This window comes from Pongo abelii, chromosome 2 (genome assembly GCF_028885655.2).
Source record: "Pongo abelii isolate AG06213 chromosome 2, NHGRI_mPonAbe1-v2.0_pri, whole genome shotgun sequence".
Lineage (NCBI taxonomy): Eukaryota > Metazoa > Chordata > Mammalia > Primates > Hominidae > Pongo > Pongo abelii.
The window spans coordinates 114,290,777-114,305,000 of record NC_085928.1 but is presented as its reverse complement, the minus strand read 5'-3'; the positions used below and the strand labels follow the sequence as shown (position 1 = coordinate 114,305,000).

Genomic DNA, 14,224 nt, shown 5'->3' with positions numbered 1-14,224 from the left:
CATAGGCATCCTGCAAGCTTGCTTCTCTCTGGATTTCAATAGAAGGAGAAGTGAAATTCGGCTTTTGAACAGATTCATCTCTAGAAACCCTCTGTCCATGTTCACAAAATCTGTCTTTTGAGCCTTTTGTTACCCTAAAGAGCTAATGGAGTGAACTGATCAATGATCTTTTGATTCTGGATCTACATTCACCTTCCCTGGGGTAAAATGCTTATGGTTTAGCCTAAGAAAATGAAGACACAAGGGAATGCAGTTTTAATGGGAAATGAAAAGCACTGCTTTCTTGTTTTCAAAATAATGTCCCATTACACGTACAAATACCGATTTATAAGGTGGGGAGTTTGAGACACCACACCAGTGGGCAAGCAACTCTGATTTTCAGATTACTTAAAATGTTTTGTACCCAGATACAGACATTGCTCATAGTTATCCAGTTTGCCCATAAGGAATTTCATTCTTTCCCACCGCCCCCCACCCTCCCTGCAAAAGCTCCTCAGGATTCTCCACTGAGTTCATAATCTTCTCTGTGATATGCTTATGTCCCTCACTGTCCAACACAGTGGGTATGTTTGGTGTTTCAGTGAAGTTGTGATAATCAGGGTCCCTTTGAAGTAGAAGAGCATTTTTTTTTTGGCTGAAGACTCAGCAGCACCCTTATTTTCTCTAAATTCTGGTTCCCAACTGGCTTTAAACACAAACCTCCTTACTGCTCCTTTCTCTGAATTCAACTGTAAGCTTCCCATTTCCTGTTCAATCAACATGTACCCCTCTATTGTTGTCTTACTATGAAGTAGATTTATTCTTATCAGTATTTCTTAGCCTTTTGGAGGCATGGACCCCTGTGAAAATCTAATGAAAACTAATAATGCTCATCCTAGAAAAGTGTGCATGCATACCAAAGTTTGTGAACAATATCAGGGGTCCACAGAGGCCCATCCATGGGCATTTATTGTCTCAGCTATCATGAAAATTAAAATCAGCTCATGGGGGGAAATATGCGTGAGTTTATAACATAGGGCAGGGATTGCTTAACCCTTTGCAAGCTAAAAATACCTATTTTTCTCTGGAGATGTAAATATTTGTTAATCTACTTGATGAATATTATATGGCCAAATAATACTGTTATTTTTGAAGTTCCTGTGGCTTTTAATAATGATGCTTCCAGTTATGCTTATGGTATCATCTGGGCATCAGATCTGTGTGCATATGATTTGTCTTTCTGTGAACTCAAGAACCATCACTTAGCATTATGATTCTTGCTGCTCCAATAAAACTTGTATGTCTTGATAATCTTTAGGATTCCATTCTTTAAGATTTGCTCAGTTATCTATTCTAATTCCCCTTCCTGACAATATCCACCTCAACCAACCAGATAAGGGCCCTTCCTCTGAGTCTCATCAAAACCTTACATGTGGTTATTCTGTTTCCCAGTGTGTTAACAAATTGTCTGGTTCAATGTTCCTCTCTCCACCACACCATCAACTCCAGTAGGGCAGGAACAGTGTCACTCCCTCCTTTGAGTCCCAGTAAAGCACAGTGTTCAGCACATAGTAGGTGCTCAACACGTGTTTGCTGGATGTAGACTGAATCACAATAATTCTTCATAATTTCTCATGTGATAAATAGACATGAAACGTGGACAAATCATGTTAAGCAGGTTTCATCTTTTGGGTTAACTATTTTAGCCTTGTAAATTAGTCTTTCATTGTCTGTATATTCAAGCAATAATTGAGCCAAAGCTTAATATTAATAAAAGTAAACTAGAGTTAAGATAAATTGACAGTTCCACGTGTAAAGATGATAAGAGAAGGTCACCATGGCTAAGTTTGTAACTAGTTGCTGACTTCCTGCATAATTTAGTGCATACTACAACAGTAGCAGAAAATCTATTTGATAGTTAAAGCCCTATTCCTTAGACTGGTGTTCAACCCTCTGCAGACTGACCCAGGCCTGATTTTTTCATACCACCTGGCTCCCCACTCTCTCCACTTCTGAACCTTATCCCTCTAACTATGCAAGCAGCTTCATGCACCCTGGGTTCTATTGGTCCTGCTGCTTCTACATCAAGAATGCCTGTCCCATGACGACGTATTAAAATGTTCCTCATATTTTGAGAACCTGCTCAGAGGTCATTCTTCCTGTGGACCACCTCCACATCCCTGGCAAAGGAATTCCCCTTTCTCAAACATGCTAGGAGCACAGGTTACTTCACATGAGTCCCTCATCATTGATTTTCACTCGGGACCAGAAAAAAAAATAGTCACTTCCAATAGATGTTTTTCTCTTAATTATTCAGTGATATTTTTCATTTCTATGTTATCCGTTTTCTTCTAATCACCTTTGGATAGACATCTCACTTTAGAATTTATCCAATTACAAACTGTCTCAAGTAAAACTGATACACAGACAAAGTATGAAAGAACATGTCACATATCTTTTTAAAAAACAAGATATCCAGATTATTGTTGCAAAATGTTGTGTGATGAAGTCCTTCCTGCTGAATGAGTAACTGGATGAAAAGACCATACTTCTTTTTCATCCTTATTAATATTGTTGATAATATTTACTCATCAATTCTTGAGCTTCAGAAAATTCACCTAGGACACTGTCATCTGAAGACTCTTAGTCTGAGATTTCAATAATATAACCAATTTCACCATTATTGTTAGAATCTAGAGACCTGCTGTCCTCTTTGAATTCATCTTCTGAGTCATCTAATGATTGTGAAATGTTGTTCTCTGTCAGTTTTTGGAATTTTCAATTGTATGCAGTGAAAGCTAAAAGTGGATTCAAAATAGTCATGATTTATGTCACTATTGAATCATCCTTCTAGGCAATTTCATTATTCTATTTATTTTTTCATCTTTCTTTAGCATAATTGGGAATAATTGGTGATTAATGATGAAAAATAATTCCCTGGATGATGAAATAGCAAAATGTTTCAAAAGATAGGAAAAATAAGATCACAAAGATCCCATAATGTATCTTAGATTTATAAAAAGGTCCAGTGAACCCATATGGTAATTGTAATGAGTTATATTTTATTTTAAAAATAAGTAAATTCTCTTCTTGTTCTTCAGAAGCCCTCTAAGAGAATAAAAGTTATAAAATATCAAACCCTACAAATACATGAAACAACTCCAAGAGGAAACTCAAAAAGTAAAATTGGGTCCAGTGACCCCGATGGTATGCCATATTATGTACATATGAACACTTCAACACACATCTGTCTAACTGAAGGCCAAAAATAGAGTAAGAGTCACACTCTCTATGTCTTCCTGGAGTTCCCCAAGCCTGGTAAAGGGTTTACTCACAGAAGGAGTTTAGGAGATATTCAGCAAGTGGAGAGTTGGAGCAGGAGATATAATTATTAAGGGAATGTCAAACAATATTCCTTACACATGTGCAGTGTCCTTGCACCATCTCAAAATCTTGGCCCTTTGCCTAGAATATTGTTCTTCCCTCTCTCCCTTTTAGCTGGGTGACTGTTAACTTTGAATCTCAACTCAGAGTCCCTTCTGCAGGGAAGCTTTCCCTAATCCTCAACCCTTCCCATCAAGTGCTTATTTATGGGCTGTGAGAATCCCCACCCTTCCCCACATCCCAGCCACAAACATCATCTTCTCTTCATTGAACCACCATGAAAAGCTAGTACTCTTTAGCCAACACCTCTTCCTCTCCATTCCCACCCTATTGGTTACTGGTTACAAAAATACAGTCAGATAGAAGGAATGAGTTCTTATGTTAGATAGCACAGTAGGAGAACTGTAGTTAACATAATTTACTGTTTATTTGGGCCGGGCATGGTGGCATGTGTCTATAGTCCTAGCTACTTGGAAGGCTAAGGCAAGGAGAATCGCTTGAGCCTAGGAGCTCTGGGCTGTAATGTGCTGTGCTGGTTGGGTGTCCGCACTAAGTTTGGCATCAATATGGTGACCTCCTGGGAGCAGGAGACCACCAGATTGCCTGAGGAGGGGTGAACTAGCCCAGATTGGAAACAAAGCAGCTCCAAGCTCCCATGCTAATCAGTGATGGGATTATGTCTGTGAATAGCTACTGCACTCCAGCCTGGGCAACACAATGAGACCCTGTCTCTAAAAATAATAATTTATTGTATATTTGGAATGTTCTCAACACAAAGAAATGATAAATGTTTGAGGTGATGGATATCTTAATTATCCTGATTTGATCATTACACAATGTAGGCATGTATCAGATATCACATGTATCCTATAAATATGTACAATTATTAGGTATCAATTTTTAAAAGTGAATATGGAAAGTTTTAGTGTGTCTCTTTCATTACAGGGCTGGCCCAGGCAAGGGCTGGTCAGGTTCTCCAAGCATCCTTTGCACCAGCACAGTGCTGCCCATGGTAGGAGCTCCAAGAGTAGTCTGTGAATGAAAAAAAAAAATGAATTCAAACACTTTTCTGAGTAGAGAGGCTTAGCTTCTCAAATTCATGCATTTGAGAAAGTAAAGGTAAAACTAAAAGTCCATCTGAAGAGAAAGCAGACCGGGTAAGAAAGCTGTTACTTTCCTAGACTATATGTTCCTATGTTCCTTTACTCAGGGGTTATTGGGAACAAGAAGCAACATGGCTGTAGCAGAGGGCTCCTCATCTCATGATTCTGGCTTTCATTTAGGTATGGGATGATTTATCAGAGACAGACATCAGCAATGAGGCTCGGGACCTCCGGACTCTCACAGACACCACAGAGGAGAAACGGAGAAACAGGCTGTATGAGTTAGCAATGAAAATGAGTGAAAAGGAGACTTCTTCAGGGGAGGATCAGGAGTCTGAGGCCAAGACAGAATCTGAGAACCAGAAGGAAAGTCTGTCCTCTGAAGACAACAGCCAGAGTGTCCAGGAAGAGCTGAAGAAGGTAAGGGCTGTGAAGCCACCTGCAGACAGCTCAAGCTTCTGCAATGGGGTGTTGGAGAAAGATTCTATATTGGTGCAGAAAGGTGCTGGGTCCCCAAAGAGCTCTCTCTAAAATGCCCATCCCTGTGCATTTGGAAGAGCCTAAGAGAACCCTTCTTAACTTGCACTGGGGGGTACAATCAGGAAAACAGCATCATGGAAGTTTCTCAAGAACTCTTACCTTCCACTATCTTTCATCAAGACAGCCCCTTGGCTTTGAGTCTATGATTTAATGCCCCTTATCCCTCTCACTGGTAAAAATCAGTATTATTTCCCACTCCACCCTCTCCCTGAGGAATTTTGCCCATGGATTGAGGTCATCTAGCCAACCCCTCTTTTAATCAATGATGAAGCTCTGCTCCATGCTATGGAGACTTTGTGTTCAAAGTGGCCTTCTGGATTGTTTCTCTCTGCAGTTTTCAGATTTTGGTTTGTTTGTTTTAGCCTCGGAATCCCTTTTCAAACAATCTTTATATGGAATCCCAGTGTTTCACACAGAAAAAAAGTATTCCTGTCTCAGGGTCCCCAAAGTCCTAACCACTTGATTTTCAGACTCACACTCCTCCTCCCCTTTTCCTACCCCCAGTAGGCCCCTGAGTTCCAAAGGACACAGTTGGAAAACCACAGAAGATAAACTCAACCTCTGGCATAAAAGAATCCCACACTCCCTCCCCATAGTCAGTGCTCTGCCTGCTGTCCTCCAGCATTGGGGTTTCCTCTACAGCTTCTCAAAGCACATTTATGCTAGACTTGCCACTTTAGAGTCAGAATATTCCTGCCAGCCTCCAATGGAAGGGAACACACTAACATTTGTTGAGTGTCTCCTCTGTGTCTCCTCTGTGCGTGTGCCTGTACACATGTTCATTAGGTCCTTAAATAACCCTTTCAAATAGAAGCAGCCCATTTTTGCAGAAGAGGAAACTGAACGTGGGTCATTGAGGTCCTTACCCAAGGCTCACAACTAGTAAGTTTCAAAGCTAAGGCTGCATCACAAACCTGCTTGGCCTTAAATCACAGGCCCCTTCCTTTACAATGAGCCAAAGATTCAATTTTATCTTCAGAGTGATGATTCTGTTAGAGAAAAACCTCCCAGGTGTTTTCTGTGTCCCAAGTGTATACTGTGTAAACTAAGAAGTTGCTGGTAATGCACATGCATGGGTGAAGGAGCTGCCTTCATCTGCCCAGCAGCCAAGCTGGGGTCCTGTGGAGGAGGAAGTGAAGACCATTACCCATGGCTGAGCCCCTGAACCCTCCAACACCTCAGACTCTGTATTTCACTTTTCCCATCCCACCCTCCATAACCATCAAGTCCTCACCCATAAATCTTTCCCTGGCTTGTCTGTGAGTTGGAGAGTGGAGCTTGGTCTCCACGAGGAGCCCCTCACTGGGATATGGACTCCAACCTATTGCAAATGGTAAGGGCTCTGATCCTCTCTGTTACTTGAACTGATGCTGCATTACAGTCAGATTTGTACATTGGAGCTTAGAGCCAGATGGTAACTGGAGAATATCACATTCTTTCTTACAATGGCTCTATCTCCCACTGGCTTTGCTGCCTAATGGTCCCAAGGCTCTAAAAACTCTCACTGTACCAGTGGCATGCCAGGCTGTGAGTCATGCAACCTCACCCTTCATCATTCTGCAAGGAGCAACCTCCTGGAGGCACAGCCACCAATGTATGCTATTCTCCCCTGGGCAGAATGTCAGCAGAGAAAGGAGGAGCTACTGGGGGGACTTCCTGGGGACTTGGACAAGTGTCCCCATCCTGCCCCTGCCCTAATTAGGCAGGAAATTAAGAGAGTTGCCTTTATTCAGATTCCCGAATGTGTCAGCTTTTCAAAGTTCAAGTCTTGCCTTCCTAGTCTTCCATGAGTCAATGAATTAAATATTCAAACATATTCTTTTGCATGTAAAAGTCCATATAGCCATATATATATGTGTGTATATATACATATATACACACATATATATACATATATATATAGAGAGAGAGAGAGAGCCATATAAACTATATATATATAGTTTTCCCATCAGGCAGGTACTACTGTAGTTAAAAACAGAAATATAGGGTTAAGTATTGAATATTATTTAAAAACAGAAAAGTGTTGAGATATATTTTAGGATTAGACTGAGTTTGAAGCATAATCGACCAGGCGCAGTGGCTCATGCCCATAATCCCAGCACTTTGGGAGGCCAAGGCAGGCAGATCGCTTGAGCCTAGGATTTTCAGACCAGCGTAGGCAACATGGCAAAAAACCCATCTCTACTAAAAATACAAAAAATTAGCCAGGCTTGGTGGCGTGCACCTGTAGTCTCAGCTATGTAAGAGGCTGAGGTGGGAGAATCACTTGAGCACACGAGGTTGAGGCTCATCACTGGACTCCAGCCTGGGTGACAGAGTGAGACCCTGTCTCAAAAAATATATAAGTAAATAAAAACAAAAAAATTAGCCAAGCATGGTGGTTCATGTCTGTGGTCCCAGCTACTCAAGAGGCTGAGATGACTTGAACCCAGGAGGTTGAGGCTGCAGTGACCCATGATTGCACCACAGCACTCCAGCCTGGGCAATGACAGAGTGAGACCCCGTCTCAAAAATAAATAAATAAATAAATAAAAGGAAAAAGAAAAACAAAACCATGCAGTTTGCAAACTCCGTGGCATTGGTTAATGGCTTAACTCACTGCTAGTACTTAGAACCTGACAATTCATTTCTTGCCTGCTTACTCTACCTCACCTCCTAACTGGTCTCCTGACTCTCCAGGCCCTTCTTGGCCCTTCCAATTATTTCTCCACTCAATGGCCAGGCTGCCCTACAGTTCCTGCACTTGCTCACAGCCTGTCAACAGGCTCATGTCTGTCTTGCTTTTTAATTGATCCCTAGGACCCAGTCCAGGTTTTCATTGTTGACTGAATAAACACATCTTGGCCTCATTTGTAAAATGGGGATAATCATAACCCCTTATAGGGTTGTGAGGAATGAATTATGTAGTGTAGGATTTAGCATATAGCAGGAGCCCAGCAAATCGTAATTATTGTAGCTTTAGAAAAATAAGCTTCACTGTCATGAAATATCCATCTGCTGGTACTGAAGGAACAGCTTAGTGCTGATCCCCATCAACACTTGCAGTGTCATGCTGTGGGTCTGTAACTACATTTGGTGTTCCTTGATGCTATGCAGAGTGTAAGTGTGGAAATCACTACATCAGACCCCTAGGTTACCATCTTCAGGATCAGAGTTAACTGTGATGTCCCCATGACCCCAACACCACTAGTCTGAGCAACACACACACACACACACTCTTTGGGGAGTAGATCTAGGGTAATGTGACTATTCCAGAAGCTGCCACTGCCCCACCCTTGTTTCTTAACCATGGTAGTGCACACTAGCCCAAAGTCCAACCACCTGAGGACCTTCTCTGAGTAGCAAGAGCTCCTCTTCCTACACAGAAGACTAGATAGAAGTGCCAGAGAAATACCACTCCCAGGAGCAGGAGTAAGGCACTAACTAGTGACTGATGGGAAGGGTGTAAATATCCCAGCTCCTTTGCTTCGGTTGGGATGGTGACTCTGAGGTTTGAGCCATGCACTGACTGCCTCAGCTGGAGGCACCCACAGTGATAAACTACTTGATAAACTACATGATACGGCAGTCTTCTCTACAGACTCTCTTCCCTTTCCTGTCCCACTTCTCCACTCCTCTGCCAGTTTCCTGGGATTGCCTCCCACATAAGCCATGTGCACCCCCATTTTTGTCTCAGGGTCATCTTCTGGGGGAGCCTAGACTAAGACAAACAGAAGAAAAGTGTCATCCATAAATCACAAATACTTACTTTGGTATTGTGAATAAGCAGTGAGGAAGTCTAACCACCAAATTGGCTACTGATAGGCCTTATCTCACCAAAAGGAGGCTTGCCTCACACAGAGGGGGAGCTCAGCCAGGGCCTCCATCACTGTTCCTGCTGTTTGGGAGCCAAAGCAGAGGAATGTGGATATGCCCGTAGACACAGTGACATCAGTGGCAGCTCAATGTCCTCAGTATAACACCCCATCTAATTGAAGCTACAGAATCCTGTCCAGCAGCAGAAGAACCATTTTAGAAACATACTTTTTCCTGATGTGATTCAAACCTTTGCTGTATGCAAACATATCCCTACAGTTGGATTAAATGTCTTCCTTTGGCTGGATGCTGAGGCCCAGTGATTACTTAAGGATGGGCACTGCAACCTGAATTTAACCAGCTGAAGAACGAGCTTGGGGCCAGATCAAAACTTCTTGGAAACTGGATTCCCGAAAGGTCATGTTTCTTCTTTAAGTAATAACTTGGTTCCGCCAGACCTCAGCGGTCAGCCTTCCAAACCACGTGGTCTTCAAAGCCTGGGAATGAGCACTCGTTTCTCCCCAACCACTGAACAGCCATGCCAATGGTTCTGGAAGAAAGTCCTGGCTAAAGTGGTTCTTTTTGCCTCTAGGGACACAGCTGCTGCCCTCCTAAAGGGGGATGCAAAGGAGGACTAAGGACTCCTGGCCTGAGTTTGGAGACTACATCAGGGGCCAAGTCTCCCCAAACCCCCTAATTTTTCCAGGCCTGGACCAGCAGTCCCCAAGGTCCCTTCTGGCTCCAAAATTCCAAAGTTGTAGATATGCAATAGAATACATAGGTTTTTGCTTCTTAACATAAGTATCATTTACAATACTATAGATGAAAAAAGATATCCTATGTATCAATCTTTTGGAACATGAGCATTTATTAAAGGCCTAGATTAGGAAAATCTTGCACTATAGTCAAATTTGTACATCTAGTGTCCTTAAAGCATTTTTATTAAGAGTCTTTGTTTATTAATTATCACAAGTAGCTGAGACATTGTGCTTTATTTTCACAAGGGAGTCAACAACCAGCAGACATCTCTGCTGGGATTCAAACTGACTCTATAGTTTCACTTTAAAGAGTGAAACTACATTTATAGTTTCACAGAATAGTTTTCATTTTTTTCAATTTTGAAAAAATTGAATTTTTTTATCATTTCATAGAATAATTTTCATCAAAGTACTGAGACTTCTCTAAACTAATAAATGTCTTTCTCCCCCAAACAAGAGAATAATTTGTGCATCTTCTGATGGCTGCCCCCCAATTACTAGAGCCAAGCCACATAGAAACACAATCCTGGTCAATGGTGAAGGAAGCAGATTTATTGACTGTTGTCTGAGAAAACCCAGAGACTCTGGTTTCTCAAGTTTAATGTGCTTGTGAAAAAAATTTTGTTGATGTCATGGTGTTAACATAAAATCAAGTATCGTTGTCCATATGTGTCTGACGTTCATAAAATAACATAACCATTCATATGAGGCTACAGCACCCTACAACCCAGGGAGCATTTTATTTCAGAAGAGTGCCTCATCTTCACTTACTGCTAGAGTGAATATAGTATTAGATACTGACTTACAACTTCCAAACTACACTGATTTCAATAGGCCTTATGCCTATTGAGGAATTAACACCTCTTTCCCAACTTTCTATTTAACTGCTGCCCTAGGAAAAAAGAGAAGCTTTAGCTGTCCACTTAGAGCTACAGCTCTTAACCACAGTGCTTGAACAGGTGAGGAGGTTTTATTTCATTCATGCTCATCTGCACCCTTCATTCCCACAACTGTGTCCTAGGGAAGGGCCTGCCAGGCCAGGAAGGTAGAGTTCTAGGTTCTTTTTTGGATCTTCAAAAGAGAGAAGCAGAATATCTTCCTCTTTAGGCAAAGATGGACTGGGAAAGATTGCCCAGAACTCCAATGCAGACATACTTCAAGCCTCTAAAATGCAGGCATTACCTGGAAGGCCAGGATAAGGATATCACCCCAGCCACAGCAGTAGAATGAGATGCTGGACAGAAATGGTTTGAAGAAAGAAAGGCAGAGTTACTCCAAAAGGTTTTAAGTAGAAAGGCCTGGCCAGCAAGGCACTGGTTCAGAACTCTCACCCCACAGAAGCCCAAAAGTAAGAAACTCTGGGGAGAGGGAAGAGGAAGCATAGATACTGTGACTCTGAAGCTCTGCAGAATAAGCAAGATTGTGCTCTCGGAAAACATCTCTGGGTAGAAAATATAAAAACTAAAGAAGGAAAAACATGTACACCAGTTTCTCCTATAAACGGAAATGCCAAAATCCTAAAGAAAATACTAGCAAACTAAATTCCACAACATTAAGAGATTCACATATCATAACTCATATATTTTATTCCAAGAATGCAAAATAAAGTAAATAGCAGGAACCCCACTGTTATACTCATTTAGTAAGTACTATTTTTTAAAAGCACATCATAATCTCAACTGATGCCAAAATGTCTTTTGGAAACATTCAACACATATTCCATTGGGGGGAAAAACCCTCTCAGTGTAATAGAAAGATAGTTCTGTAACATGATGAAGAAAATCCACTTCAAAGCACCAGAATCCCTGGATTTTTTTTCTTGATGACAGCTCATTTTAAATATCAAAAACATCATGAATATCACATTTTACTACTGATCAAAGAAACACATGACAAAGAGATGAATTTGTAAATGCTTTTACATAAATGTTTATTTTGTTAATCAAATAGCACGTACATATGTGTAAAAAATAATATGTGTGGCTTTAAGATTTGTTTTAAATTACAAATATTTGTAGTTATTTAGCAAATATGTATTGTTGCTAAAGAAGTAAATGAGCAAAACTGACTCTAGAAGGTTTACAAAACCTGAACAGACCACAGAAGAAATTGGCAAAGTGGTCAAGGAATTATTTCTTAGAAAGAAGCTAGTCTCAGGTATCTTTGACAATAAAATTCATCAGACGTTCATGGTGCTAATTACCTTCATACTAATAAAACTGTTCTTGAGCAATTAAAAAAATGGAAAGCATCCCAGTTCTGAATCTCACACACAAAAAATCACACACCACCAAAAATTTACAGATTAATTCACGAGTGACTAAACATTCAAAAATTCTCAACATATTAGCAAATTGTTTCTAACTATGAATTAAAGTAATAATTTATGACAGCCAGACAGGATGTAGTCTAAGAATGTAATATTAATTTTAGGATATCTATTAACATTTTTGTTATATTTACAGGCTAAAGGGAGAAAACATGATTATTTTTATTAAATTCTTAGCTTGATGTTTGACATAGTAGGAAATTCATAAAATACTCATAAATACTGAATGAAGAATGAATTTCAAACAGCTGATAAAGTTAAACAACCATTTCTGATAAAGTAGGAAGACAAAAACTCAACAGCAGTGACTGGTAGCCTTTTGGGGACTGCAGACCTTTTTACAAGTTTGATGAACATTGTGAACCCGCTATCCATAAAGCATAAAAAAATGAAATTGATTTTCATCAAATTGGGAAGTCACAGATTGCATGAAGCCCATCCATAAACCCCAAGTTTAGAAATTACTATTAAATGACAGAAAGAAAACAAAGATGTCTTCTACTACTTTCATGATTCAACATTGGTCTGGCATTCTCTCCAGTGCAATAAGAAATAAAAATTACCAATATTAGCAGAAAACAAAACTATGACGACTTTAGATTTCTGAGTTAAGATAATAAAATCAACTGAAAAGATTATTAGAAATAAGTTTGGTAGGGTGGCCTATCACAAAAGAGTAATACATAAGCAAAAATTTCATATATACAGCAATAATCACTCAGAAAAAGTAAAAAACAATTATATTTGCAATAGCAGCAAAAGTACACACAGTGCTGAACATACACTTGGCATATAACCCAACAATTCTACTCCTAAGTATTTATTTCTCTAATAAAGACCTATGTCCACACACACAGACACACACACAAAACATTCACGTTCACCAAAAACTGGAAACAACACAATTGTCCACCAGCTCACCAGCTGGTGAAGGAGTATAAGTGCGCCAATGTCAATGAATCTTAACAGCATTATGCTGAGGGAAAAAAGACTCAAAAGGTTACATACTTCTCACTTACATGACATTCTGGAGAAGGCAAAACTATAGGGACAAAACACATATCAGTGGTTGTAAGAGAATGGGCTGAGGAGAAGGTTGATATAAAGAGACATAAGGGAATTTTTTGGTCTGATGGAAATATTCTATATCTTGATTTGGTGGTAGCTACACAACTGCATGCTTTTGTCAAAATTCATAGAACTATATGCCTTTAAAGGCTAAATTTTACTGTATGTAATATACATACACACATACACATTTACACATATATATATATACACATACATAGTGCCCTTGAATAACTTAACTACAAATGTATGAAACTCATCTGAATAAAATTAACCAGTTTTGCTAGGAGACATAAAGACTGAATAAGTGCGGAAACATATTCTGTGTATAGATGGGAAAACTTCACACTTTTATAGAAGTTAGTTTTCCCCAAATTAATACATACATTTAACAGATTTCCAATCATCTTAATGAGATTTTTTGCAAACTTGATGAAGTTATTCTAAAGTTCATCTGGAAGAATAAGTGCATAAAATATAGACAAGAAAACTCCAACTGTAATTATAGCAGTGGTGCTAACACTGGAATAAGCAAACAGATTAATGAAACACAATAGAAAATACAGAAATTTAATATGACATGACAATGTACATTTAATATCAAAGAAAGATTCTTTAAGGAATATTAGATTAACAAATTATGTAGCACACACTGGTTAATCATTTGAGAAAAAACTAAATTAGATTCATACATCATACTACATACAAGAATAAATTCTCAATGGGCAGGAGTTTAAAAGGTTAAGTAAAAGAAGCTACACAATTACTAGAATAAATCATAGATGAATATTTTATAACATTAGGAAAAGAAAGGCCAGAAACCTTAAAAGCCTGAAATATATAATTGCATAAATATTTTTGTTTGTTTGTTTTATTTTTTTAAATTTTATTATTATCATACTTTAAGTTTTAGGGTACATGTGCACAATGTGCAGGTTTGTTACATATGTATACATGTGCCATGTTGGTGTGCTGCACCCATTAACTCATCATTTAGCATTAGGTATACCTCCTAATGCTATCCCTCCCCCCTCCCCCACCCCACAACAGTCCCCAAAGTGTGATGTTCCCCTTCCTGTGTCCATGTGTTCTCATTTTTCAATTCCCACCTATGAGTGAGAACATGCAGTGTTTGGTTTTTTGTCCTTGTGATAATTTACTGAGAATGATGATTTCCAATTTCATCCATGTCCCCACAAAGGACATGAACTCATCATTTTTTATGGCTGCATAGTATTCCATGGTGTATATGTGCCACATTTTCTTAA

The 14,224-nt window shown here is 39.5% G+C and overlaps 1 protein-coding gene and 1 long non-coding RNA gene across 2 annotated transcripts in view; one reads left to right on the top strand and one right to left on the bottom strand.

Annotated features, from left to right (window-relative positions):
- Positions 1–14,224, bottom strand: part of LOC112132632 (uncharacterized) — a 109,854-nt gene that overhangs the window by 899 nt on the left and 94,731 nt on the right. Inside the window, exon 3 of the long non-coding RNA XR_008523784.2 lies at positions 1–4,395. This exon is cut by the window's left edge and continues 899 nt beyond it. This is a non-coding gene — a long non-coding RNA (uncharacterized LOC112132632). The remainder of the gene's footprint in view (positions 4,396–14,224) is intronic.
- Positions 1–14,224, top strand: part of MYRIP (myosin VIIA and Rab interacting protein) — a 443,644-nt gene that overhangs the window by 383,985 nt on the left and 45,435 nt on the right. The window contains exon 11 of the mRNA XM_002813907.6: positions 4,647–4,886. Within this exon, the coding sequence (XP_002813953.3) occupies positions 4,647–4,886 (240 nt within the window). The remainder of the gene's footprint in view (positions 1–4,646; positions 4,887–14,224) is intronic.